Source organism: Paramormyrops kingsleyae, chromosome 1 (assembly GCF_048594095.1).
Source record: "Paramormyrops kingsleyae isolate MSU_618 chromosome 1, PKINGS_0.4, whole genome shotgun sequence".
NCBI lineage: Eukaryota > Metazoa > Chordata > Actinopteri > Osteoglossiformes > Mormyridae > Paramormyrops > Paramormyrops kingsleyae.
This window is the reverse complement of record NC_132797.1, coordinates 7,521,214-7,548,253: the sequence shown is the minus strand read 5'-3', so window position 1 is coordinate 7,548,253 and position 27,040 is coordinate 7,521,214. Positions and strand designations below refer to the sequence as shown.

The 27,040-nt window shown below is 46.4% G+C and overlaps 3 protein-coding genes across 5 annotated transcripts; 1 reads left to right on the top strand and 2 right to left on the bottom strand.

The window, feature by feature from the left end:
• Window positions 1-223: 223 nt before the first annotated feature.
• slc17a8 (solute carrier family 17 member 8) lies at window positions 224-12,311 on the bottom strand. The gene is made up of 12 exons (XM_023809022.2): window positions 12,090-12,311; window positions 8,076-8,331; window positions 7,787-7,905; window positions 6,223-6,337; window positions 6,028-6,115; window positions 4,989-5,075; window positions 4,146-4,288; window positions 3,917-4,066; window positions 2,995-3,127; window positions 2,794-2,904; window positions 2,324-2,451; window positions 224-1,832 (listed from the first exon to the last, which is right to left on the bottom strand). Exons 1-12 carry the CDS (start codon window positions 12,188-12,190, stop codon window positions 1,527-1,529), a joined length of 1,737 nt encoding a protein of 578 aa, XP_023664790.1. The 5' UTR covers window positions 12,191-12,311; the 3' UTR covers window positions 224-1,526.
• Window positions 12,312-14,012: 1,701 nt separating this feature from the next.
• On the bottom strand, window positions 14,013-23,943 carry tm7sf3 (transmembrane 7 superfamily member 3). Of its 3 annotated transcripts, none has more exons than XM_023808849.2 (12): window positions 23,600-23,943; window positions 19,840-19,994; window positions 19,537-19,687; window positions 19,165-19,285; window positions 18,603-18,768; window positions 18,110-18,287; window positions 17,801-17,887; window positions 17,140-17,239; window positions 16,307-16,494; window positions 15,963-16,060; window positions 15,331-15,493; window positions 14,013-15,106 (listed from the first exon to the last, which is right to left on the bottom strand). In XM_023808849.2, exons 1-12 carry the CDS (start codon window positions 23,685-23,687, stop codon window positions 14,853-14,855), a joined length of 1,749 nt encoding a protein of 582 aa, XP_023664617.2. In that variant the 5' UTR covers window positions 23,688-23,943; the 3' UTR covers window positions 14,013-14,852. The 3 variants fall into 3 exon arrangements, with proteins under 3 accessions (XP_023664617.2, XP_023664618.2, XP_072561035.1); XM_023808850.2 differs by having other exon boundaries at window positions 16,307-16,459; window positions 17,159-17,239; XM_072704934.1 differs by lacking the exons at window positions 19,840-19,994; window positions 23,600-23,943 and having other exon boundaries at window positions 19,434-19,596.
• A 1,525-nt stretch (window positions 23,944-25,468) lies between these two features.
• med21 (mediator complex subunit 21) lies at window positions 25,469-26,828 on the top strand. The gene is made up of 4 exons (XM_023809062.1): window positions 25,469-25,567; window positions 25,830-25,944; window positions 26,183-26,283; window positions 26,438-26,828. The coding sequence occupies exons 1-4, from the start codon at window positions 25,526-25,528 to the stop codon at window positions 26,615-26,617; spliced, it is 438 nt and encodes a 145-aa protein (XP_023664830.1). The 5' UTR covers window positions 25,469-25,525; the 3' UTR covers window positions 26,618-26,828.
• Window positions 26,829-27,040: the final 212 nt, after the last annotated feature.

Sequence of the window (27,040 nt, the reverse complement as noted above, 5' to 3'; positions counted from 1 at the left end):
GTGAGGTTCTGCAGATCCCGTTTGCTCCAGACCGTCCAGAGCATATCTCACTCCACAGGATTTCTACATATTTATATAAATAAAAATTTGTTCATTTGCAGCACAACTGAAGCATCAAGTGAGCTCCTGCTCTGTACCATTTATCCATGCGACACAACTGATCCTGGAACAGCAGCACCCGGGTTAGATTGCCGTAACAGTGACACTGATACTGTGCGTTTATTTCCCATTTAATCAAGAACCACAAATGACAGATTTCACTCTTCATGTTAAAGGTTTCTGACGAGAGGACAGTTTGAGGGCAAAAATGATGTGAAACCAGAGGGTGTTTGAGGTCAAACAGCATTGCAAATTCACCAAATACTTGGATGTCCTCTCCTCTACCACAAAGACTGTCAGGAAAAATAAAGGCAAAAAGTTGGCAAACAGTAAATCACATCAAATAAACTCATTAACCAACAGGGCAATAAACGTAAATATTTCCTGTACATCTGATTTTCAGTGATCTGTTTAAAATAATCTCAGTTGTTATATGTTGGGGTCAGAATTCATTGCTTGAACCACTGTTTTTTAAAATAATGAACAAAGATATGTATTTTTAAATGGCTCCTCTTGAGAATGATTTTGTTTTTAACATGAGGAAAAATACTGTGGAATGTTTCATACTGTTCTATACAATTTTACTGCTGAACGTCCCACAAACTGAAAGAAGCAACTGCTATAACGAAATAAACAGCGCAGGGAGACCAATTACTTTTCTATGCTAGGAATTACTGTAGCTTTTTATATAGGCTGGGGAATCAGCAGAATTACTTCTATAGGCTGCTGGATCAGCAGGCCTGTTTCTATAGGCTGTGGAATCAGCAGTGCTACTTCTATAGGCTGCAGGATCAGCAGGCCTGTTTCTATAGGCTGGGGGAATCAGCAGAACTAATTCTATAGTCTAGTAGATCAGGTATGAGAGTCACAGTATTCATTACATGTTGTTCTTGCATGAAGTATGTTTTTAGTCAGGTCACCCATGCCTTTGCAACCATACTCAACAAATAGATATCACATGACATACAGTGACTCCTTGACCACTCTAAACAGGTACGTACTACTGATATCTAATAATGCCACATAATTTCAGCTGTTTTATGCTAAATTAGGGTGGGAATATGCAAGTTATTTTGATTTGCTGAACAACGTTAATTTTCTCTGTTTTACCGAAAGCTATCCTTTCTCTGATTTTGCACTACTGGTCTTCAGAGTTTGTTTCCCACCAAACGTAGACAGACTAAATGATGATGCTCTTGTTCAGCCTCCCCTGGGCCATGCTGATGTCCAGTCTGTGGTCATGGGCCCACGTTGGGAGGGAACAAGAGAAGCTAATGGTCCTGGGAAGGTTTTGGCCATTTTTCCCTCGTTCACCCACAGTGTAAGACAACTTCCGGTCCAAGTTTATGGGGAACCAGTCCTGCAGAAGTGTCCCTCAAGAGCACAGGGGGGTCCGGGCTGAGGGGGTAGCCTCACTGGGCGTCGTCTTAGTGGTTTCCATTCTCCTGGTGGTACGAGTCGCTGCCATCGTTCCGCCAGCTCTGCTTGTGCGAGGAGTTGTCGGTGGTGGCACCGTACGACATCTTCTTACTCTGGCTGAGATTGGTTTCGCTGGTGAGCTCCGTCTCCTCAGCCAGCTCGTCCTCGTCCAGGATGCCACACTTGTCATCACTTGTGTCCTCAGGATCCGCCCAGTCCTGTTTCTCCCCAGAGGCAAAGATGCCGTAGAAGATGACGCCGGTGTAGTGGACGACGGCAGCGATCACGAACACGTTCTGCCACTCCTGCCGGGTCTGTGGGCCAACCAGGAACAGAGGGGTGGAGACAGGAGTTGTCGGACAGCTTCTACTGCCAATGAGATCTACCCAGAGCTTCACATTCATGTCTTGTTTCACAGCTATGCTAACGTGCTATAATATGAAGCTTACACCCAGTTAACTTTGAGTGTTTAGCATTTTCAGCTTATGCTGTTGTTGGCTACTGATGAGGAATTAACCAAATAAAATATGCTGTGTTCAATCTTCCATCTTTAGACATTGTATCCCAGGGTTATTCAACTCACGGTCCTCGAGGTCCGAGCACTGCTGGTTTTCCAGCCTTCCTTTACCTGTCAGTCAGGTGTGAAGCCTCTGACCAATCAGAATCAGTAATTATTAAACAACTACCTGGGAGAACTGAAAACACGGCCTGGATTTGGAATCGAGGTCCAGAGTTGAAGAACCCTGTTGTATCCTATACACACTCATAGGGGAAAACAAGCTGTTAAAGAAAGCAAGATCCCCACCTTGTGTTTGGTCAGAGCCCCAACTATGAGTGGGCACACCATGCCTGACAAGGTGCCCACGCCATTGCTGATGCCCATGAGGATGCTGGCATAGCGCGGGGCGATGTCAAGGTGGTTGACGTTGAACCCTGTGGTCAAGACAAAAAGAACCTAATGCAAGACTTTTCTCACCATCCTGAACCTTCATTCATTACTCATTGATATTTGGTGATGAGTTTGATGGTTGGTGATGAGTTTGACGCCTGGGATTGGTTTGTTGAGTGGTGGTGAGTTTTATGGGTTATGACGAGTTTGATTGAAGTTGATGAGTTTGATTGAAGGTGATGTGTCTGATTGAAGGTGATGTGTTCGATTGAAGGTGATGTGTTCAACAGTAGCTGATGCATCTGATGGCTGGTTATGCATTTGTGATTGACTTGGCAGCCAGTGCTGATCCGTAACAAACAATGTTGCCTCACGGTGCATCTCACCTGAGATGGCGAAGCCGCTGAAGCCCACAGCCAGCACCAGGAAGGAGATGGCGACGCCTCGCGTGTGGGAGAAGCCCACCACCAGCAGCAGTGTGGCTTCCATGCCGAAGCCTGCAAACACGGGCATGTCAAGAGAGGGAGGGAGGGCCTCGCCACATCACCCTCATGGGAGAACACGCCATGCACACAATCGGCCCGTACCGCCACAGTTCATGATTTTTCGCACGGTTGTCGTGGAAAGGATCTTGCGACTCCTCAGGAAGTCAGCCAGTTGCCCGCCAATGGGCACGATGATGGTCATCACCATGTGGGGAAGGGCTGACAGGACACCTACCTGTGCAAAGACAACAGTAGGCAAACTGGCAGGCTACTCAAATACAGCAGCACAGGGATGGGACCATTTCCCACTAACACACACTCAGTGCCAGCTGGAAGGGCAGAGCACCTCAGATACCTGTCCAGGCTGATACACACTTAACACATATTTATGCAGGAGTCAATTTCACTGCCATGCAATACAGCTGCTTGAGAGGAATATAACCCAGTGGAACCTTTTATCTGAGATCTGCAGAGTAGTGCTCTCCAATGGTCTGTCTGTGGTGCAGCCCTGTCTGTCTGTTTGTCAGTTTGTCTATACCTGAACATAGGTGCAGCATCCATATTTTTCTGTCAGTCATCTGGCTGTATCTGTCTGTCATTGGTGCAGCCCTGTCTGCCTGTTAGGTTTTTGATTTCCCTGTCTGTCTGTGTTGCAGCCCTGTCTGTCTGTAAGTTGCTTGGCTCTCCCTGTTTGCTAGTGTTGCTGCCTCGTCTGCTTGTCGGTTGTTTGGCTGTCCCTGTCTGTCAGTGGTGCAACCCTGTCTATCTGTCAGTTGCTTGGCTCTGCCTGTCTGTCAGTGTTGCAGTCCTGTGTGTGTGTCAGTTGTTTGGCTGACCCTGCCTGTCAGTGTTGCAACCCTGTCTGTTTGTCAGTTATTTCTGCAGTCCTGTCAGTTGCTTGGCTCTCCCTGTCTGTCAGTGTTGCAGCCCTGTCTGCCTGTCAGTTGCTTGGCTCTCCCTGCCTGTCAGAAGTGCAGCAATGTGTCCCTCACTACTATGCATCTTCCCTCCTCTGCCTGCCCACCTTGCTGATGGGGAAGCCAAACACCTCCTCGAAATACGCAGGCTGGCTGATCAGCAGCAGGTAGAAGGTCCAGCTCCGGCAGAAGTTGGCCACGATGATAGCGTAGACGGGCATGGAAGTGAAGAAGCGTCTCCACGGCGTCTTAAACTTCTGTAAAGGGAGAGCGGCTGAGGAGGAGCACGGCGTTGGGGTCGAGCAGATGGCAGGGCGGGGAGCGGCTCTCACGCACCTCAGTGGCACTGAGCAGTTTGGCCCCCTCACCGATGCTGGTCTCGATGTAGATCCTCTCCTCCTCACTAATGGTGGGATGGTCGGCTGGACTTGTGTAGGCCAGCAGGAGCCAGAAGATGTACCATATCATCCCGAAAACACCTGCAGGCAGGAAGTGAAAGTTAAGGCTGCAGACGGCTCCAGAATGCACATCCAAGCCACATGGTCACCGTTTGAGGACTGTTTTTCGGCAACAGCAAGACAACCGTGCTAAATGGAATATGACACATTAGTGGACCAGATGTCCTCTAAGGCAGTTGGCCTTTAATGCAGAGCATTGTTTAAAATAATTACACCAATCCCATAGCATAGCTGCTAATAGAGCATCATAACAAAACTGCAAACCTCCAGCAGCGGCATGTTGGGAAAATGCAGCCATGTATGAAGTGTACCCCCCCACCCACTGCAGGTGTCCCCACCTCAGGTTAATAAAAAGCCTTATCTGCGATAATTTCCTTTTCAACGAAACCCTGTATATCGCCATTATTCTCAGCCGTCAGGTTTATCTGTGCATCTCAATTTGCCAGCCCTCTAATTTCATTCAGCTGCCAAGTGGCTCATCATGGCAGGGAGAACCTCCGCGCTTCTCGCCTGCGTTAAAGACGCCGCTTCCTGCGTGAGACTGACACTGCGGGGCAACAGCTTCCCGAGATCTTTGGGTCTGCAGGACATTTGAGGGACCTTTGACCCTCGAGAATGACTAAATACGAGGGTGAAAACACCAGACAAAAGGGACTTCTGCTCTCTCCAGACAGGTGCCCAGAGCTGCTAAATGTCAAGCCCCAGATAGCCTGAACCTTACCATAGATGTAAAAGACGGAAGACCAGCCCACATACTGCACCAGGACACCCGCAAGCGGCATGGCAATCACAGCACCTGCATAGGATCCTGGGAAATCAGAGTAGCCTGGGTCACATGACACGTTCCACATATGTTAACGTGCAGAATTGAAAAATAACATTTATCTTAATGCCACTTTATAGTCTCGGCTGGTAGTACGAGCGCAAAGAGTAGCATGGAGACACCAGCGCTGAGTCAGGGCCTTTTAGTAATGTCACCGCCCCTATTATGTAAATTAGGCCACAGGTTGGGGGCACTGTGTGGCGGGGGTAATGTGACGCTCTGTCTGCGACCACAGATGCACGAGCCGCCCGGCCGCTGAATAGCGTAGCAGCCGTCGTCATTCAGAATGCATGCAGAGAGGCGTCTACAGTCCAGGTTGTCATGGTGCTTGTTTAATATTAAAAACCCGCCGTTTCAAATGCGAGCTGTAGAAACAGTGGCTAGCAGCCGCTAAGCTAGTGAGTCATTTAGCTAACAACTGGGGCTTTGCCTGGAAAAGCAGGATCGCTCTCTGAATAGAAGGTCTTGATGGACACAGACAAGGGACTGTTACTGAGAGGGGATTGCAGGGTCAGTCTTTATTTTTTACTCTATCTATTTTGGGCCTTATTTGCTTAAAATGCTCCAAATTAATACGATTTTAATGAGATACAGTTATATGTGAAAAACTATTGAAATTAATATTGCATTGCTATTATTATGGAACATTTCTGCACTGAAACATTTGGCAAAAGTTCAGTAGGTTCTGCGATGTGTTAATTTACTTGAATTGTGCAAAATCTTTTTCGGAGGATAAATTTCCTGGGCATCTTTGTAGAATAAAAAAGCAAACCTTCTTTAAAAAGAGGAGCAATACAGCTGAAAAAAAGCAGTTAATGTTCCCATTATACCAATTACCATTCATAATCTTATTATCATATTAACATTCATAATCTGCCACTGGCATTGCAATAGCAACCTCCCAGTAGGGGGAGGCGAGACTTATATGGAGACTCACCACAGAAGGAAGTAGTCGCCAACCTGCTTCTCTCCAGCGGTGGCGCCCACTTACTCCACATCCCGTGGCATGCTGGGTAGGTCACTCCCTGTCAGGCAGATGTGAGGCTATTATTGCTGCAACTCTAGGACCTGGGTCCTGCATGCAGTTCCAGAGGTGGCCCACTAGGGGGCGAAGCAGGGAGGGAGCACTGACCTCCACCAAGCCCTGCAAGATGCGCACGCACATGACACAACCAACGTGGACCCTTGCCGCAGATGGGATTAACATGTTGAGCATGGAAGTCAGGACAATGGCTGCCCCGAACACCCTGCAGATGGGAGTGACAGAGAAGATCATTACATCGCGTCCCTCTAACACAGTGAATCCCACCTTTATCAGTTACATGGAGGACACACACAGACTCATGAATCATGAGTCACTTCAAAATCTTGCTACACAGAGTCACCGCCACACAGGGAGTCCTGCTAAAACAGCTGAGTCAGCATTCCAGTCCTGAATTTTTCATTGCATCCTGAAATCCCCAGACAGTTTGAATGTCTGTGTTGTAATAAGTTGTTTTTTATGTTAATTTCCCTGCTTACCTGGATCTAAAGCTATTGTCATTAAATCTCAAAGCTCTTCCATGTTAAAGACAATAATTATTTTTACCTCGCTACTCAGTTACGGACTATGTACTCTTGTTGACGATCTTTGCTCGCTCTTTAACAAGTTGATTATTTGTACTGACCAGTCAGTGACTTCGATCAAAGACCTCCCAAATAAACAAATAAATGTATATGCGAATGACTAAGTGCTAATTGGAGTTCTTGTCACACTCAAAGCTCCCACACCATTCTGCATCAGCCTGGGTTTACATTTCATTTATTTACCAAACACTTTTATACAAAGTGACATACATTTTTTGATAAAGCAGGGTTAGCAAGTCCCAGGAGCAACTGAGAGTTAAGGGCCTCAATAGTAAAATCCCTCTGTTAGCCAGGGGATTTGAACCAGCACCCTTCCGCTCACAGCACTCTAACCCACTGAGCCACCATGGCTGGGTTCTCCTCCTTGGTCCCACCTTCAGCTCCCCAGTTCTGCCAGCTGTAAGTGACACTTGTAATATTCCGGGGCATGGAGTTTCCAGGAGAGAAATCAGAGTCTGGATCTTTAATTATTAACTCTGTCAGAGGCTCGCTCTCCTGTGAAGCTTTTATTACAAGCCCATGTCCGGCTCGCAAGCCGACGCCCCCTTGGGCTCATTAACCCTCCCCACTTGGCGGCCCCCTTAACTCATGTCTTTATACTCGGCAAGTTAGGATGTTTTGGCTGTTATCGGAAGGTTGTCGGTTCAAATCCCGGAGTCAGCGGTGTGATTTCACTGTTGGGGCTTTTTAATAACGTCCTTAACCCCAGGCACTTCAGGCACTGGCTGACCCTGCTTTCTCAATAAATGTACGTCAATTTGGATAAAAGCGTTTGCTAAACAAATTAAACATTAAATTTCAACTATGCTGCAGCCACAAGCTTGTTGACGAACACAGAGATATTTCCGCTTTCTCTGCCCCAGAGCGTTTCATCCTTCCTCCCAAGCCGGAAGTTCATCTCCCGTTTCAAGCGAAACAGGCTGTTTACGAAGCATGTCGTGTTTGGGAATGCGGCGGATGACATTTCGCTGCCAACGCGACTGAGAGCTTCGAGTGCGAGATCAGGCACCCGCCTGGTGACCTTGCAAGCCGCCGGCCGCATCACTGCTTCGACGTGGCTCGGCGCTCACCGGTTAGCCGCCAGCTTGTTGGAGATGAAGCCCCCAGGGATCTGCGTGACGATGTAGCCCCAGAAGAAGGAACCGTGGATCAGTCCCACCGTTTCCGGGTCCCAGTTGAACTGTGCTGGCTGGGGATGGAGTCAAACGAACATCAATGCACATTGATCTGCTGAGTAATGGCCTTCGCAGGGACCACAAAATGTACGAGACGCTCATGGTGCCAAAGCAGTATATAAAACACACGGAACCCCCCCCCCCCCCCCCCCCGATTCACACGTGGACCAGCCCGCTTGCCCACCCTCATGACGGCTGTGCCGTTGATGTAGATTGTGTTGTTGTTGACCATCTCCACTATGGCCACGCCCAGGTTGCAGCGGATGCCGAAGGAGATGCAGAAGCCCAGGCCCGAGAGGATGGCGATGATGTAGCGCTTGGGCAGGCCGAAGCAACCGCAGTCGAAGATGGGGGCACTGCGGTTCTCCATCAGCACCGGCTGCCCATCCGCCGACAGCTCCATCTCCACCTCCCCGTCCGCGTGGGTGCCATCCATCTTCCTGAAACGGGATGTGCCCAGTGCGGCATTAACATCTCCGGGGGGGTCTTGGCTGACATGGATACGAGCCCCCCCAGCCTGTCACTTATGCTATTTTTTAGGCCAAAAGTGAAAAAATGAAAAACAACACATCAGTAATTAGATGCTGGCCGATCGATTGGCCAGATTTAATAACTCGCACTGTTTCATTTTTCCAGAGCCAGGGTCTTTGGATATTAACTAGGATAGTCTATGTATTAATGCTGGTCACGTGGGCCTGAGAGCCTCACCATGCTCAGGACGGGCGTGGTACAGCTGCAGAGTGACAACCGCACAAGGCCAGAATGGCAGAGAAGGTGTGGTCTTGTTTTGACCTCGTTGTGTCGACACACTGAGCCACTCCCTGTATCGGTGCTGAGGACCAACATGGCTGAAGGTGTATCTCCCTACAGAAATGATGCTGACTGCAGGTGGCTGCTTGTGAGGTTCTGGAATGGCCATGTGCAGCATGATTTAGTCCAATAGTAAATGAGCCTCTCCAGTGCATTTTGTGTGCATTCATTTTGCAGCCACAAGACTGGATTTTTGGAGGAAAACCAGTGTATTTAATAAAGTGCCCACTTTGGATATATGTAACGTAGCATAGGTTGCATTGTTGGGAAGGTTTACCAATTTTATATGAGATTAGTAAGATCAGTAAAAAAAAAAAAAGGCATCCGAACACGTGGGGTATCCCAGCCTTTCGCACTGAGCTGCTCTACCATGTAAAAAAAAACCGACTAGCAAAGTCACTAAGACACACAGCCAGATCCAGAAGAGAGAAAAACGCTTCAGACATGTGAAGCAGCTTCCGAGAAAAGTTTGGAACACGGGCACTGCCAGGGACTGCGTGTTTCCAATTAAAAATAAATGAGCTTTTCGCTGTCATAGAGTATTTACAGCCGCCGCTATTCTCCCGCGCTGACAGTTACCCGCGCGTATCCGCCGCATGTCGCTCCGTCGTTAGGGGCCGATGTCACGGCGTCCTGTTACCCCCCGGTGTTCTGTGACAGTGTCGCAGATCAGGAAGTTACAGCACTTAAGAGCACCACACCACCAGACTACAGCAGTCCATTAACGTCATTCCGTAAACAATGCGGCAGGGAGCCGGCGCACTTCGCTTCGACTCAGAGCGCTTTTGTTGCAGACGATTCGTCTTTGCGCTGTTTGTCTACACCTGCGCTCCCTGGCGATCTCCACCGCGGCTCCACACCAGCCTCTTTAATGTCGGATGAATGCAGGACTTCGACTTGCCTGACAGCTGTGCAACTAACATCAAACAAGAGAGCCATTAGCCAGCTCCCCGTCTCTCTGTCACACACACCGCTGCACACACACATCCCAGACATACAGTACTGTGTAAAAGTCTTAGGCAGTCATAGAAAATAATGTTTAAAATCAGCCCAGTATTTGCAGCAACCGTCCAACATACACGTTTATTTTTTGACTCATCAACTACCCCACCATGTTTCAGTACTTAGGACCTGTGAGTTATTTAACTGATTAAGTGAATTAATTAATTGAGCTGGTGGTGACGTCTAACGAATACACGGAATGTCTGGGGTGCCCCTGAGAATCCATGTTCATCTAGCCGCCCAACCAGATATCTGGAAGTTTTTGGAGAACTGGAGAAATTCCTGTTGTTTTTATTGTGCTATTCTTAATTTGCTTATGTTCTAATGTTAAACTGTTTTTTTCCCGAACAAATATGCACTTATTATCCAGATAAATATCCATAAACATTTTCTTTGACTGTCCAAGACTTCTGCACAGTACTGCGCATGCACACAGACGTTTTGCCATTTGCTGCATGTTTGCTGGTTAATGCTTAGACGTGGCTGGCGATCAACGACACCAAGAAAAACACATCTGGGTCTTGCAGTGCTTTACACAGGTGGTGCTACCTGCTCTAATTCGGTACTGGGCTGACACACTGGCTGCTGTTCTGCCCACCGCGATGGGCTTCATTTCACGGTAATTCCCGAAAAGGGCGGCGTTGCTATTCAGAGTTGCAGACAAATTAACACGTCCTCTTAGCCCGACATTAAACTGATCTGATCTGGAGCGGTAAGCTTATTCATAAACGTTTTCATACAATTTTAATCACTCATCTAAAAGAGCTGATCTTTGCAGATAAACGGGGGATACATTTAAATGAGGTGTCAGTGACGCACGCTGGCGGTGACATTGCACTGTTGGGAGGGGCCGGTTTGCGCCAGTGGAATAATGGGGACGTGAAACTTGAATGAAGCTGAGATGTTTGTGCTGTGAAGCTGAAACGAAGCTGAGGGCTTCGTGGTTTGAGTCTCGGTGAAGCTGAGGGGTTTGTGCAGTTGAGTGATACTGAGGGGTTTTTGCAGTGAAGCAGGGTGAAGGGGAGGCGTTCCTAGTGTGAAGCTGAAACGAAAGTGAGAGCTTCATGGTTTGAGGTTCCATGAAGCTGAGGTGTTCGTGCCGTGAAGCTGGAGGGAGCTGAGGTGTTTGGGCCGTGAAGCTGGAGGAAGCTGAGGAGTTTGTGAAGATAGCTGAGGCCGAGTAATTTGTGCTGCAGACCTTAATGAAGGTGATACGCTGATAAGCCAGATGGAACAGGTTATTTTGGTACGAAGCTGATGACTCATTAAGTTTTTTTCGTGAAGATGGATGGAAGACGGTGTGATTAACGCATAAAAACTGGATGAAATTTGTTTACATTGTGAGGCTGATTTAAAAAAACATTAAAAAACTACTAACTTGCGCAAGTCACAAATTAAAACAGGAACACAATGAGTAAAAGACGGGAGCATAAAGTGGGATGAAAATGAATGACTATTGGGCTTGAGACCCAGCAGAAAGAGGGTGAGCAGTGCACATGACCAGGACCTCTGAATGCACACTGCACAGGACCAGGACCTCTGAATGCACACTGCAATCAGTACAAAGCTGCACTAAATATTCATGTGTTTTTATAGCACTAATGCCCATAAAATAGTCATACAGTTTTCATGAACATTATTATTCTCTAGCGCAGTAATAAAATGCTCACGATTCCAGCTTTTTTCACACCTTTACATTTTTAACATATTCATTGTCCTGCATCAGTTTTGCTTTGCTTTTTAATGTCACAAATCATAAATGTTCCTTAAACTTGCGACCTTTTATTTGAAAATTTATATGTTTAGGTGTCAAATGTGTATGATCAGAAATACACAGAACTATTTATATACTGACATTCTCCTTAAGATGAGGACCAGTTCAGGTGGTTCTTGTCTGTCCTGTGAGCCCCTGTGTTTATCGTCCTGGGGATGTACGAGGTTCTGCTGTCCACCTCTGAAACCAAGATCTCGTCCTTCTATATTTATCTGCTCCTTATGAAATATGCACCAGAAAGCATGTTTCCATAAAACATTAGATCACATCACCTGTAACTCAACCTGCTCTGGATGTGATGCGTATGTATTTGGAAAGGACTCTGCATTCTATATCCGGGCTTAATATTAAAAGGCATTTCATGATGCTTTATCTGTGGCCTCATAATAACCGCAAAGATCCAATCCAGTTGAAGTTACTTTTTAAAACAGCTGGATTCTCACTATGACACATAGAAGATGCGGCTAGAGCTGAAATTTGATCGAAAACACAACACCTCCATTTCCTGTGAAATGCTTGAGCACCCAGCCAGTTCGGGTTTCCAGTGTACCCAGTGTTCCCAGTTAGCAGATTGAGCTGGCAGTGTTGGGAGCCCCCTGCGTCCCCCCCTACCTTTGCAGGTGTCCCAGCGAGTCGCTCATGATGTTCTTCGCCTCCTCCTTCCCCGGATTGAGCACTCGCTCCTTCAGCGCCGACAGCCCCCCGAACGGCATGTCTGCCTTCGTGTCCTGCTCGGTCCCGGATCCTGGTCCTGCTGGTGTTTCTCTGAGTTTGAGCCCCTCTGGGCTGGAGGCTCTCTGACCTGGAGCTTCTCTGGGCTGGAGCCTCAGTCGGCTTGAGCCTCGCGGAGAGTCACACTACCAGGTACATCCTTCTCGCTCTGCCACTCAGCTCTCAGCAGGGATACACAGCTTCCAGTTGCTATGGAGGAGGTTGGGGAGGGGGGTATCCTCAGGGTCTGGGCTGGGGGGGGGGGGTCTCTGTTTTAGCGCCAAGATGAGAGACCCAGGGCCAGTTCCCACAGCTCCTCCGCACCGTGACGACAGTCCCAGCCCTGACCACTGCCTTCCCTCTCCGGCAAGCTGGACCACGTCTGGTGCCCGCCTCCCTCCCTCTATCTCCGCCCCCTTTTCCACTGTGCCCTCCCCCTGCTCCCAGCCCCACCCACCACACGCCCAGAAGTGCCGTGCGGCCCCTCTTTAAATATTGACAGGCTAAGCTCTCTTTACCACCCAAGACGCGCGGAGTGAACGTGAAACCCCGACGGCAGCATGTGTGCGTGCGCTGGCCGGGGACATGCTGCACGCGAGCGGGGGGCCCCCACGCTGGTTGGGAGGAGCCAACGCCAGGCGTCTGCTGTCTGGTCCCGGCACTTTGCCCTTGTCAAAGTTTAAAGACTGAGAGCCATACAGGCTTTCTGGCTGCTCTCTGCTGGGCTTCAGGCACCGTAAACAGGTGGGCTTCTAAACAGCTAGACCCCACCCAGGACAGGGAACGGTAGTGACACTGGCCACATTAACCAGCAGGGTGATTAACTAATTACCTAGTTACAGCATCTTTAGTCAGCAGTCTGCCGTCTGGAAGGAATTTTAGTACAATTTTACACAAAGACTTTCATTTTGGAAGTGCTGTTAACAGTAGACATTGTGACAAAGATTTATAACTAAAATTTATGCCACAACAAAATGGTGAAAGCCGATTAACCCGATATTGTTGTTAATTTGTGTATTTAGAATGAAATGTAATCGTTTTCTGTCCAGTTATAATGAGTTTACCTACCTGTGGCTGAAAATAAAACAGTTGATACGCAAGTCTCAGTTAAAACACCATTTGCTCAATCAATCTGCATCCTAACACCTTTTGACAGAAGCGGTTTGATTTACGACATGTTTGTAGTATTTTATACCGCATTTCACCGCATCCCTTAAGGCTCAGTAGTGGAACAACGAGCTGACAGCTTTGCATGTTAAAATCCTGATGAACGTACACATCGCCTTCATAACGAATTTTTACTGTTGATAGCACCATCTAGTGGTCTTCTGAAGAAACGACACGGATTATTGGATGGACGCTCGGTACAGCAGTCGCTCATAAACCGACCTGGTGGCAGAGAAAGCTACATTTCATTTCATAGAAGTGCATTAGGTGGAAAATGGCTGATATTTGGCCTGCCTGGACACCATCACCACAAAGCTTCCTATTTGTAAAGGAAGCGGCTCAGGTGGGCCTCCTGCAGCCTGTCAATCATGAATCCCTTCCACAGATTTCCAGGGGAAGATTGCCCAAAGCACTGGGACATGCAGCTCCACTCAAGGTGGGCAAAGGGGGGCAGATTTTGATTGGCTAACAGCTACTTCTAAATATACATGTATTTATATATTAGCTTTAAGCCATAACGTAGTTTGTAGTTTACACAGTATAATTTAAAAAAAGAATCGGAAACTCTTCTTGTTAGAGTCCTCACTGGTCAGATTCTGTGAAATGAACTTTACCAAGACAAGATGATATTTAAAAAAATACCATGTTCATCACATGTGCTAGTAAAAACAAACTTTATTAATGATACAGCTTGAAAACAACGGTGGTGGTGGTGGGGGCCAAATCATGTAATTAAAATAAAGACAACAAATGCAATAAAAGTGAACCGAGCACCATCTCTGATTGGTTAAGTGGTGACTCCTCCCACTGGGTGTGGTCAAGTAAGGTCACATGGTTACACACATCCAATGTCCATAGAATATTAAGAGGCCCTTCAAAATGAATCAGCAAAGTATAAACAACAAAAAAGGCATTTAGTGGCGTGTTAAAAACTGGAAAATTACAACAGCCCATTCTTGGCATTTTATCCCAAGTGTATTATATAATAGTGGGTGTGGTCCTGCAAAAAGAAACAGGTCCACGGAAGATATGAAGAAAGGGTAATTTTTGGGCAAAATATTTTGCCATATTTCCCCACTCCCTGCACAAAGCACTTTCCTCTCGGAAGAGGCATCGCACCAGCTTAAAAACACAGCCAGATCACAGGCTTTATGCACATTTACTCTGTATGCACCACAGGAACATCATACGTGCCCCGCAGAATGTGCCACACATGTCCATGTGTGATTGGCCAAGAGGCTGAACTGCCGGCATGGTGATTGGTCAGTGGAGACAGAACACGACAGATGTCTTGATGTGGCTGGCTGGTATGTGAAAGGCGAGAACTGTCACCTAGCCAGGTCACAGGCCATTCCGCCTGGGTGACGTGCACAAGTATCCCAGATATCCAGTCCCCCACAGAACCTTGGGTGAGGTCCCAGGGCTATGGCGCTAGCTGGTTAGCGGGGGCAGGACTCACACCGGGAAGGGCGTGGCCCACATGGGGAGGGACAGGGCTTACAGCAGCAGAGGCGTCCTCTCTTCCGCAGGCTCCTTGCGGCGAATCAAGCCCAGCAGGCGGCCCTGGAGCCGGGAGGGCAGCGGGGGCACGTGGTGACTGGGGTCCAGCACGTTGGTCTTCCGCCGCTCGCGTTCCTGCTGCCACATGAGGTAGGGGCTGGGCGGGAAGAAGGGGCGCTCCCGCTCGCGATGCAGCTGCAGGGCGGCGCCGCCCCCCGCCAGCACCACCCACACCGTCAGCAGGATGTAATCTATGGGAGAGAGATTCACGTCAAAACCAGATTCAGTGGAACCATCGCCTACGGAAGAAAGCTGGTCAGGACTGGCCAATACCCCTGCGACAAGCTTCACCGTTTGCCTGTCCCCCATCCCCTGAGCAAGATTTACCTCTGCTGTCCCCCAACTGTCAGAGACAAAGTGAAACTGGGCAGTGACTGCATGGACTTTGATCGACACTGTGGCAGGCCGCACGCACCGATGCTCTGGAAGGCCACGGTGGCGGAGGTCCGGCTGAAGCTGCCATCCACGAGCCGCTTGAGGACGTCCAGGGTGAGGTAGGACAGGCTGGTGGAGATGTAGGTGCTCACCGCCAGAAGGACGGAGTAGGACCCGACGACGCCGCAGCAGACGATGCTGCCCTGCAAGACGCGCAGTGGGTTCGGGCACGTGGTAACGGGCCCCAGAGGGCGGGTGTCCAGGGGCGGGTCTGCCGCTTCTGCGGCCCCACTCCCCTTCATCCCCCCTTAGAAGCTTCAAATACTAAATAAATAGCTAGCTAGCAGAGTCAGGAGATCGTAGCTAGCAGAGTCAGGAGATCGTAGCTAGCTAGCAGAGTCAGGAGATCGTAGCTAGCTAGCAGAGTCAGGAGATCGTAGCTAGTTGACAGAACATGTTACTTCAACACCTCAAGAGTTAATTTAATATTTACTTGTAGTGCTTGATTAGGGTGGCGGTAAACACCAACACTGTTAACTGGCACAGTGACATAGCCCTCGCTACACCATCCTCTGGCTGCTCACAGAGGGTCAGATCACACAACGGAGGCCGATCTTTGAAGGGAAATACTGGGACTACTGGCAGCTTCCTGCTTGAGAATGTCCGCCATACCTCTCTAGGCCATCGGAGGAAGACTAGAGGAACGGCCAGAACGATAGCGCCAAAAGTGACCCAGAACACAGCGTCCGACTGGAAGACGGAGAGGCTGCCTATGGAGAGAAACAGCTGCCGATCAATGGTGACGTGGATGGCAGACAGTGCGGTAATAGAAGTGTCCTCCTGATACAAATAATCAAATTTGCTTTGTCTTAGGTCCTTAAACATCATGGACAAAATAACTCTACGGAATTATCGAACATGATGCTCCTGAGGTGGTTCTCATGTTCCTGCAGACCGCAGTAGCTTAGTGGTCACATGAAATGTCTGCAACCCCCTGCAGCTGCCCAGAACCTCACCGACAGGTGTGAAGAAGACGGAGGCGGCCAGCAGGAACCCGAGGAGGAGCCCCACCACCCCCACGCAGCACAGGATGGAGCCGCAACGCCACCAGCTCATCACCAGCAGGACGCCTCCCACCAGTCCCATGAGAGAGGTCAGGGCTAGCCGGACTGCCGGGGGAGAGGGCGGAACCTTCCATAGCACTCTAAACAACAACAACAACAAACACTACACCCTCACTGACTCAGAAAACCATCAATCCCTAATGGGGCTTTACCCCAGGCGTACCGGAATGGACCCGTACCCGAGCCACACTGCGATAAAAGACTAGTTACAGTGCGGTTCCAGGTCTCCTCGGTTTTCCACTGCAGAAGGATCGACACTGTAAAGGCATTGAGGGGTTTGGAGACTGACAGTGATGTAAACACGGTGTAACATGATTTACTGTGTGCAATTATTATAATTTTTTTTATAATTTTTTTTTTTACTGTGGGCTAATTTCTGATAGCACGCCTGTGGGAATTGTCGTGTTATGCAAGTAATCAAATGCTAGTTGAGTTAGCATTGACCCCTGTAAATTTGCAGTGTGAATCCATTCTGTTCAGCTGTTCTATTGTATTTTTAAGTAGTTGCAAAACTACTAATAATTAATATATAGAATATACGTTTTTTTCTTCACAAAATCCATGCGCAGAACACCGGTATCTCCATGCATTTTGACCAATCAGATGGCAGTGATGCAACCAGCTCAGTTTGGTCACGCTAGTAACCATGTTCACGCAGGTACGGCTCGGGTACGGCTCGCGTACGGCTCGGTTCTCAGATGTTTATGACCCCAACTGCAACATACAGTATGAAGCTTCGCTCACGGTCATAGTTGAGGGTCGTGGTCTCTGTGATGATGACATAGAAGATGGAGGCAGCAAAGCAGAGTCCCATCCAGAAGAGCTCTGAGCCACAGGATCACGCCAGCAAGGGGAAAACATCACTTTAATTACTTTCTTTTTCAATGGATTCCCTGGTCAATCAGCATCAATGCTGTGTCTCACATGAACTGTTTAACTGCATTCTATGGGGGGAAATTTAATCATCAATATTACAGTTTTCCACTCGTGTCAAAAGTTAATGACAGAGGTATAAATTTCAGGTCCAGAGTGTACAAATCCAGACCAAGATTCTGTTTCAACCAACCAGTCGAGTCCTCTGTGACTGTGACTCTTTATACTCAACTGGTTGGTTGAAACAAAATCTTAGTCTGGATTTATACTCTCTGGACCTGAAATCTGCACCTCTGGTTAATGACGGCATTCCACTGCCATTTACAACCACAGACAAAGGCACCAGAAACAGATCACAGTCTCTAGATGTATTAAGGTTTTCTAATAAGCTCCAGAAGAACATTATTATAAGGTGTAACACCAACAGTTTAGGTCAGGTAAATCAATAGCCTACTGGGGAAGATTTTTGCAATAAAATACATATCGGAAAATTAAGACAGAAATGACATTTACCGCATTTGAAGAATCTGTGTCCAAAGAAGCAAACACAAAGGCCAGCTAAACCAACAACAGTAAAAAACACCTTGGTAGAAATCTTTCCTGAAATAAAAAAGAACAAAGGTTTTTAATGTTCCAATAAGAACGATGGGAACTGAGTGACCACCGGGGTGCATGATGGGAACAAAGCCTAGAGTAATTGCTGGTGCATGATGGGAGCTGTAGTCAGAGAGGTCACTTACAGAGGAGCATGAAGGGAACTGTAGTCAGAGAGGTCACTTACAGAGGAGAATGATGGGAGAACGACATAGTGAAGTCACCCACCCAGAGTCATACAGCCATCCAGGGCAGAGGAAAAGCTGCAGGCGTAGCTGTGAACTGGGACATAGAGGGCAGAAGTGTTCAACACAGGGTCCCTGACCACGACCGAGTATATGACACCCTGTCCAGGGGCGGAGCCAAACGATGCAGTCAGTTCATCGCCAGGGACCCACGTCTTCACCTGAAAAGAACAGACAGTTAATAAAACAGGGTCAGGGGGCAGGAACAAATTAAATAATGACTTTATAAAGTTGTTATACGTCATCTGCATTCCACATCTGCATTCCGCATCTACATTCCACATCTGCATTCCTGGGGAGCAGTTATGCTTTCTGCTGTATCAACGGGAAGAAGAATTAACCTAATTGGGAAAACTTTGTTATCTTCCAACTAAGCAGCATTGTTTGAGCCCCAGACAGGAAGTGCTTGTGTTTGTGGCCGCGTCCGTGCCGCCTGGCTGCCGTGAGCTGTGACCTCATCCCCGTGTTACTCCCACCTTGGTCCCGTGGGCTGTCACACCTCCTACGTCGGCCACCTTCTGGATATGGCTGAGGAGGGTCTCCTCCGAAAGGTCGCCCTCCCGCAGGAAGTACTGGTAGACGTCATACTCCAGGCGAGTTTGGGGGCCCCCGGTGGCGTTGCACGATGGAGGAGAGGCCCCCCTAACACAAAAAAACAAAGAAGTGACCCCCCCATCCAGAGGTCACAGACTGCACACTCCTCATGAAAGACCTCTCTGTGGAAACCTCTGTAAAGACCAAAACCTCAACCAACCTACACAGTCCTGGGGTACACCCCCCCACGGGAGGCCAGTCTACCTCAACATACTATTAACAACTTAAAGAGCTCCAAAAAAATTTCCACTAATGTCCTGACCCAGACCCAGACTGGCCATTGTGATCCCTTGTGTGATTGGTCCTGCTGATTCAGATGTGCCCGCCTTCCACAAGGCCATTCGCAATGTGTTCTGTGATTCGCTAATCCAGGTCATGGGACACGGCTGACTAAGACGAACGTATGACCGAATGTGGCTTTCATTTTCTCAGACTGATCCTTACCTGGCGTATCCAACATTGGCAGCGGCCACAGTGATGGTGGTCTCAAACACAGTGTATCGCAAGTGGATACTGGGGTCAAAGTTCAGACCACTCTCCAGGTTACAGCCACCTGGCACTGGATCTTAGGGGTCAAACAGAAAATTATTTGTACACCTGATATTGGTCGTTTGGAGTGCTTGTGTTGAGCATATATGTATATAAATTTTTTTCTGTTTCAATTAAATGGAGTGTTAATTGCTTAATTCAGTAACGACGCATTTCTGACCTACCTTGGATTAAAATTTTGCATGCATTTTGCATGTGAACTTGTTTTATGAATGAGATTAGAGTCTTTTCGACACTAAATGCTGGACACTGGTGAACAGTACATACCGCCGCCGTGGTAAGGCAGGACCACGCCCACGGCGGTAAGCGGCGGACTGTCAGAAGCCAGCAGATACCAGGTCAGTGAGGTCTGTGACCTCAGCATGAGTGACAGCAGTCCAGCATCAGTGGCTGTGTGAGACGATCCCAGTGCTGGGACCTGGGGAAGAAAAGAGTGTGCGTTTGGCTTTCAGCTAGGGCTGAGTGGGCGTGGCAGTCCCTTTGGCAGCTTGCTATTGGACAAGGTGAGGATCGGTGGGCGTGGCCTACACATCAGTACTGTGGTGAAGTGCCAGTGGGTGAAGCTCTTACCTCCGTGTAGGACAGAGTTATGTTGTGGCGCCAGGTGTGGAACTGGAACGTGAGGTAGGTGACCTCCACTGGGATGCCGGAGACCTGCACCTCCACCGTGGTGTTTCCAGGTACAGTTACATTCTGGAAGGTTCCCAGGGAAAAGACGACCCGATCTGAAAAACCAGAGAGACTCCTCAGAATCAGACAAACTTACCCATCTGATGGCACCATTAGCTATCTGCGTGGACAGAGTGTTGGAGCCTCTACGGCAGTGACCTGCCCCCTACTGGCTTCAACCAGAACACTTTAATCTAATCAGTGGCGTCACAAGTATTTGTTCTGGAACAAAAAGTCATAAAAATCTATTCTGAGATTATATAGGACCCAACGGCTTTTTACGAAAATAATACAGCAGCCCTACTGTTTACCCATCCAATGAAATATGTCCCTGTCTCTTAATGGGGTAGTTCACCCCAAAACTGAAAAAAAGATACATTTTAGTGCTGTCTATCCATCTAGGTTGTTCTGCTGGGAGTTGCCTAGTTTTGAAGATATTGGCTGTAGAAATGTCAAATTTCTTTTGAATGTAATGCGAGTGAATGGAAATCCTTCTGTGGCGATTAAAAGAAAAACATTTGAAAAATTCCACAGCAATGTCTCTTACCAGAAATCATGACCCGGTTATTAAAGTTAATCCACATAATTTGTAGTAAGCAGTTTAATGTAGGAAATAGTTCTTTCTACCGAACTCCACACACCAATCATATCACCGCTCAGGAGATACGAGCATGAACACCTCAGCGGTATCTTCTGTGCTCCCGTTATATTCGAGCGAAGCCCGACGTTTCCATGGCCGATATCTTCAAAGCTAGGCAACTCCCAGCAGAACCACCTAGATGGATAGATGACACTTAAACACCTCTAAGATATTTTTTTCAGTTGTGAGGTGAACCCTTTAACAAATATGCATGTGTCATGTATCTAAATTGTACTCCGAATAGGCGTTTAGTGAAACTAAAAAAATTCTGACTACAAACACATCCAATGACAGATCTTATCTTATCCATTATTCTAACAATGCTGCAAATGTTTTAGCAAAGGTCAGAAACTTAAAATGAGTATCTGACCCAAAACTAGCTTTTGGCACGAATTCCTTGGTGTCACATAATCACAAGTAAGCGTGACCCAGTACCAACCAGAGTTCCTACAAACCTCGAGTAAATCTTCCCAGCTCCACCTAAAGGAAGCATTAGAGAGATGGAAACCTCAGCACAACCACATGCATATACTCACCGTCAGTGGTGATTACATTTTTATGAAAGGCTTTCTTTTGATAATCATATTAAACTGCCAGACCAGCGGGATGCTAAGTAAACTCCATTTTGGTTACACTGCTTACTGTTTGACAGGAAAAAAAACTCATATACATGCAACAGCCTTTCAGTGACACATAGTCTTACAGTCAAATATCTTAGGCAGAAGCTTGTGCTAGCAGGACAGTAAAAGGCTGCAGAGAGCATCTATGAAACAGACCTGGGGCCTGTACTACGAAGCGGGCATACTGGCTCATCGGGGTAACTTGTTGGATTTAAGGTACCACAGTTTAAATGGACTTCATATTCGCTCACTTACATTTTGCCCAGTGTCACGAGCTCCAGTCTAGGGTTGGAGCCCGACAGGAAGGAAAGCGTTAGGGTTAGGGGAAAATGAGACAAGCAGGGAACAGGGAAAGGGAACACAAGTAAACAAAGGGATATTTGTAAGTGAACGAATATGAAGTCCATTTAAACTGTGGTACCTTAAATCCGACAAGTTACCCCGATAAGCCAATAACCCCGCTTCATAGTACAGGCCACTGGGATGAGCTTTGGCTGCAGTTTCCGTCAGGTGTGCCGGGAAGATCTGAAGATGCAGGATGACCCCATATTTTCACAGGGAAATCCCTGAAGCCTCTAAATTAATTCCTAGACCTGACAATGTGATTATATGATTTCTTCCAGTTTACTTATGATGGGATTTCTGTGATTAACTGCAAACAGCCCTAAGATTACAGTGCCTACGAGCACTTCCACAACGTCCTAAATCCAATCACAAGGCTGGAGACTTGCCATGCAATCTCTAAATATCCTCCTGAGACCCAAGGAAAAAAAGTGTCCTTCAATTGTAGGTTATTTGTCTTTGGAGGAAATAAGACATCTTACAATTTAGAATTTTTCAAATTTATTCTTATTTTAATTTCACAGCATGTCCTCTTTAGTGTACAAAAAAAATAAATACGTTTCCCAACATCAGTGAAAAAATAAATGCAAAAATACAATGTCCACTACAATGGACATAAATGAATAGGTCGGGTCTCAGGAGGATATACTGCGCTGCCATTATATTCTTCATCTCAAGCAGCTAAATCACTGCTCATATAACAAAAGCATCATAATTCATTGTGTATAGGCCTATGTGTATGTAAATATTTATTTTGTTTACGTGTGTACAAACTCTCAGAAGAAAAAAACTGTACCATTGCTTGTCATTGGGGTTGTACCCCTGTTATTTTACCTTTTTAGATAGAGAAATGGACTTTCAGGAAGATCCCATTGTACCAACAGCATTTATGTACCATCAATGGTATAGAAATGTTCCTGAGTGTATATAACACTTCCTGAGAGCGTATATAACATACACACTTAATGCCCTGAAAAGAAGCATCACTCCACCTCATGCGATCCAAAGTGATACACAATTTTTATCCATCATGTTATTTTGAAACACTCTGGAAATTATTTTTGCGAATGTTGTTCATGGTTAAGTACGTTGCCTCGTGGTTTTGTGCTGTTCAGTTTATTACTAAAACTACTTTTGCTACTCATAGCAGCAACCATCGTTACACTACTTTCCAAGGGCGGTTTTTAGAAGCTGCATTAAAACTTTTTTTCCCCAAATTTAAAACTTAATTTGACAAACGTCGGCGATTTGCGTCAACTCACGCATACCTGCGCTTATTGGCAAACAACAGATGCAGTCATTTCTTATAACTAGAATATCGAGGCACAGGCCGCATCTGCCGAATTAACTCTCATCAGAAGCTCCAACATCGTTATACTGGTAGCGAATAAATGTGGGTATATCCAGTTGTCACTCTTTCACCCTGACTAGAGCATGTTTACACAAATAAGGTTTTGAGACGTTTTTACTCAGCCTGAAGACTGCGTAAAGTTTCCCAGAAACCAAAAGTGGACACGATCACATCTATGAACTATAATTTATATACTCAACCGAAATAATGTTATGCCTTAATTCAGAGAATCTAACAGACAAACCTAATATAACTTAATATATTGTTATGAAGATTTTAGAACACGCACATGAATTTCACACGTGAAAATAAGATTAGCAGAAATTGCCTGCTAACCTTTAATTGGTCCTTTCGCAGTAGCTTACTGAAATTCACCACGCATTTAATCATTTTGACTAAAAATATCAAAGAACATTTCTCCAAGTACTAAATTAATAACCCTGCAGTGATTTGATAACACACCAGATTATACAATTAAGCATTTTCGTTGTTTGTTCCACCGGGGAGACAAGATACTGGCTACATTTCGGCAATAATGCATTTGCAATTTCCATCTACGAAGTTGAATTAAAGGGGGCACGTGACTAAACAGAGTCCCGCGGCTGCATCGTACGTATTATCGCCTCTAGATTACCTGCTCAAAAATGATTTTTTTTTTCACCGTTAAATCAATAACTCAGCCTAACAATAATAGCATTTAAAACGTACTTGCCGTTTGCGCTACGACTCCGTTGCACATAACAAGAAGAAAACTGAATGCTTTCCAGAGTTGAGGCATCTTCAGGCGCCGCTTCATTGGCCCTCCTTATATTAATACGGACAGCTCATATACTGCAATATGGTTACGTTTAAGAGCAACAGATGCGCACCCAGCAGACTCAGGGGCACGTACATATCTTAGCCTTAAAGAAGGCACTCAAGTGCCATGCGTTAGTCACAAGCCAGCCTTTCTCTGCCGTGCTGCCCAGACCACGGGACGCACCAGCAAACACCGCCCTGCGCGCTCACGCTGCTCGACTGATCCGCGCTCTCTAACCGCGTAGAAAAGCTGAAAATCCTCCGCCCAGGACACGTAAACTGTATCAGCACCAACTTTTAATTGGATTTGTTAATGGAAGGAAGATGCAGCCTGCATGCTGTCACGTTTTCCAGCAATGGCCCTATGTAAAGCGATCACCTTACGTTTACGGCTATTTAGGGCTATTTCTTAATGCAGAATTTTGGAATAATAATAGAATTAAGAAGTGAAAAGAGCGATTATCCCAATAAATATGTTTAAGTAGAGCATCAAATATAATTCTTTCCTTAAAAACAAACATAATATTGAGATTTTCATAGTAATAGGCCCACATTCTCTGAGGAGGCGGGAATGGAGTATGAAACGGCGGCATCATCCACGTTTATTTCTCTTAGCGACGACCATCACAAAATTTGATACACTTCCTTTGTTAAACTTTGTGTGTACTAGAGTACCTAACTGGTTACACACAGGCACTTAAATATAAATTAAGTGCTGGCCTGTTCAAACGAATCTCCCTGTTTATGAATAGCAGAAGGAGCACACAGACCTCTGCAAGGAAATATTTAGTGGCAAAATAGCAAATCGGACTGTCAGAACGCTGCACTGCACTACAAATTTATTAAATAAAATTGAATGGCTTGGACAAATATTTACAAGACCGAAGTCTTGAGTCCTGAGTATGAAACCTGGGTTCAGGTGATGACAAGCAATTCCCCATAGCAAGCACATTACAAGTCAAGTCAAGTGGCTTTTTATTGTAATTTCAACCATATACAGTAATACAGTACATACTTACATTACTTTAGTTTCTGTAGTAATCGTATGAGTATATAAGTATCAGTGTGGCTATGTAAAAAATCCATGTTTTGGAGGTTGTGGTTTGAGTTCACAAAATGATGACTCTATAGATTAAATTTTACCTCCATCTTCACACTAACTTACTGAGAGTCACAGTAGCAGACATCACTTTGCAGGTACTATGGTCCCATATGTCGAGGTTTTGATTCTCATCCCCGCTTCACACTTGGTGGCAGACTGCTCGAGTGCATGTTGGAAGTCCTTGATGCACTAAGCCAAAAAACATGCTCAAATATGTGGGAGGTCACCTTTAGTTTTTCATACCAGACTGTGCCTTGATATTCTGCCCATGAAAATCACAGGCAGAACACAGCATTTCTGGAGAACAGAACCCACTTACACCATTTTCAATCATGCATCAATTATACAGACAGCTCTTATTACACTCATACAGAAATCGAACAGTATGCAGCAGCAAAAGAGAAGGAGGTGTAGTCTTATTTGCCACCTGCGGGGTAGGGATCAGGTGTAGAGCTATTTGAGCGATAAGCTTGTACAGGAGGGCCCCAGAATCACCAGACCTAGGTTTAAGATTTTCTCAATCTATATTTTGAATAAAGTACGACAAGCCAACAAAATTAACAAAAATCGGTCATTGCACATAACGTATTCTGACAGAACGGCTTCTACATCTACCCTCGTATTAAGGCTCCACCGCATACTTCCGGTTTGACATCGATGGTTTTCGGAGCACCGTTTTTATTGGTTCCCTAGCGATCATAAGAGAAGTCATTTCCGGTGTATACGCGGAAAAAATGGCTGATAGGTTAACGCAACTCCAGGATGCTGTTAATTCTGTATGAGTATTAAACTTTTTACGAATATACATTTTGTGTTAGTTGGCTAGTTGCTGGATTTGTCGTTATGTCTGTAGCTATAGTGTAGACGACGTAACTAACTGCAATGTCATAGCGTGTTATTTCAACGGAAACTTGACTGTTTACCGAGACTTACATGTAAATATAAAGCTTAGGATTGTCCCGATTTTTATACCAAATAATACATTTGCTGTTTATTATATTAAAATGGGAGTAACTGTTACTTCTTCGTCTTCTTTAGCTCGCAGACCAGTTCTGCAACGCTATCGGAGTGCTGCAACAATGTGCGCCGCCCGCATCGTTTAACAACATCCAGACTACCATCAACAAGGACCAGCCGTCAAACCCCACAGAAGGTAGGCCGGGACTCTAGAGCTCCAATCAGCAGTATCAATGCCATTGCTTTATTGTACCGTTGATATTTAAAGTTTTACACGGAGTTTCTTTATGTTTTTAACATAACTGCAAGTCTTTGTACGGATTTGTGTGTTTCTTTATTTTGCTTAATTAGGTATGTTGTAATGTTTTTTTTTTACTGATTATATGTAAATAGCTTCCTTAACATTTGTATTAAATGACGAACTTTTCTTTTAGAGTACGCACAGCTGTTTGCTGCACTGATTGCCAGAACAGCAAAGGACGTTGACGTGCTGATTGATTCCCTGCCCAGTGAGGAGTCCACTGCAGCACTGCAGGTAGCAGGGGGCACCTCACACCTACTTCCCTCCAGTCTGTTTGCAGCTGAATATTGCAGATGTTTGCCAGCAGAAGTAGCAAAGGTGGAGCTTGCAGTGCACCTCAGTCTTATGAGGCCCCTGGCTGATGTTGTCTTTGCTCTCGGTCTCCCAGGCAGCCAGCTTGAGGCAGCTGGAAGAAGAAAACCACGAGGCAGCCGCACGTCTGGAGGAGGTGGTGAACCGTGGGGACATGCTGCTGGAGAAAATCCAGAGCGCCCTGGCTGACATCGCCCAGTCACAGCTCCGCACCAGGAGTGGTGCACCCAGCCAGCCTCCAGTGCTGGACTCCTGACACTAGGGGGCATCTGTCAGCTTTGGACACACTGGAGGAAGAAAAAAATGTACCATTTTTGTTATGACATGTAATTTTCCTTTTTTCTTAGGGGCGGATGGTGTACAGAATATAATGTTTGTTAGCCATGAATTTTTTTTGTTTTTATTCATTTACCTCGTTGTTAGTATCCCCTTCATATTTATACAAATACAAACACATTCTACTTGGATTCCAGCAGGTGTGGATCTTTCATTTTTATCCCTTTACTGCCCTGTAGAAACATCAGCATTAGCCACATACACAATGGTGAAAGTAAGGAAACATTGGGTGGAAAATGGTAGTTTTGGGGGCGGATGGCAAAAGTGATATTTTCCTGCTAGATAAAGAGAATGGAACTCGACAATGATTACGAGTATCCAATCAGAGCCATTTGATGGCCGA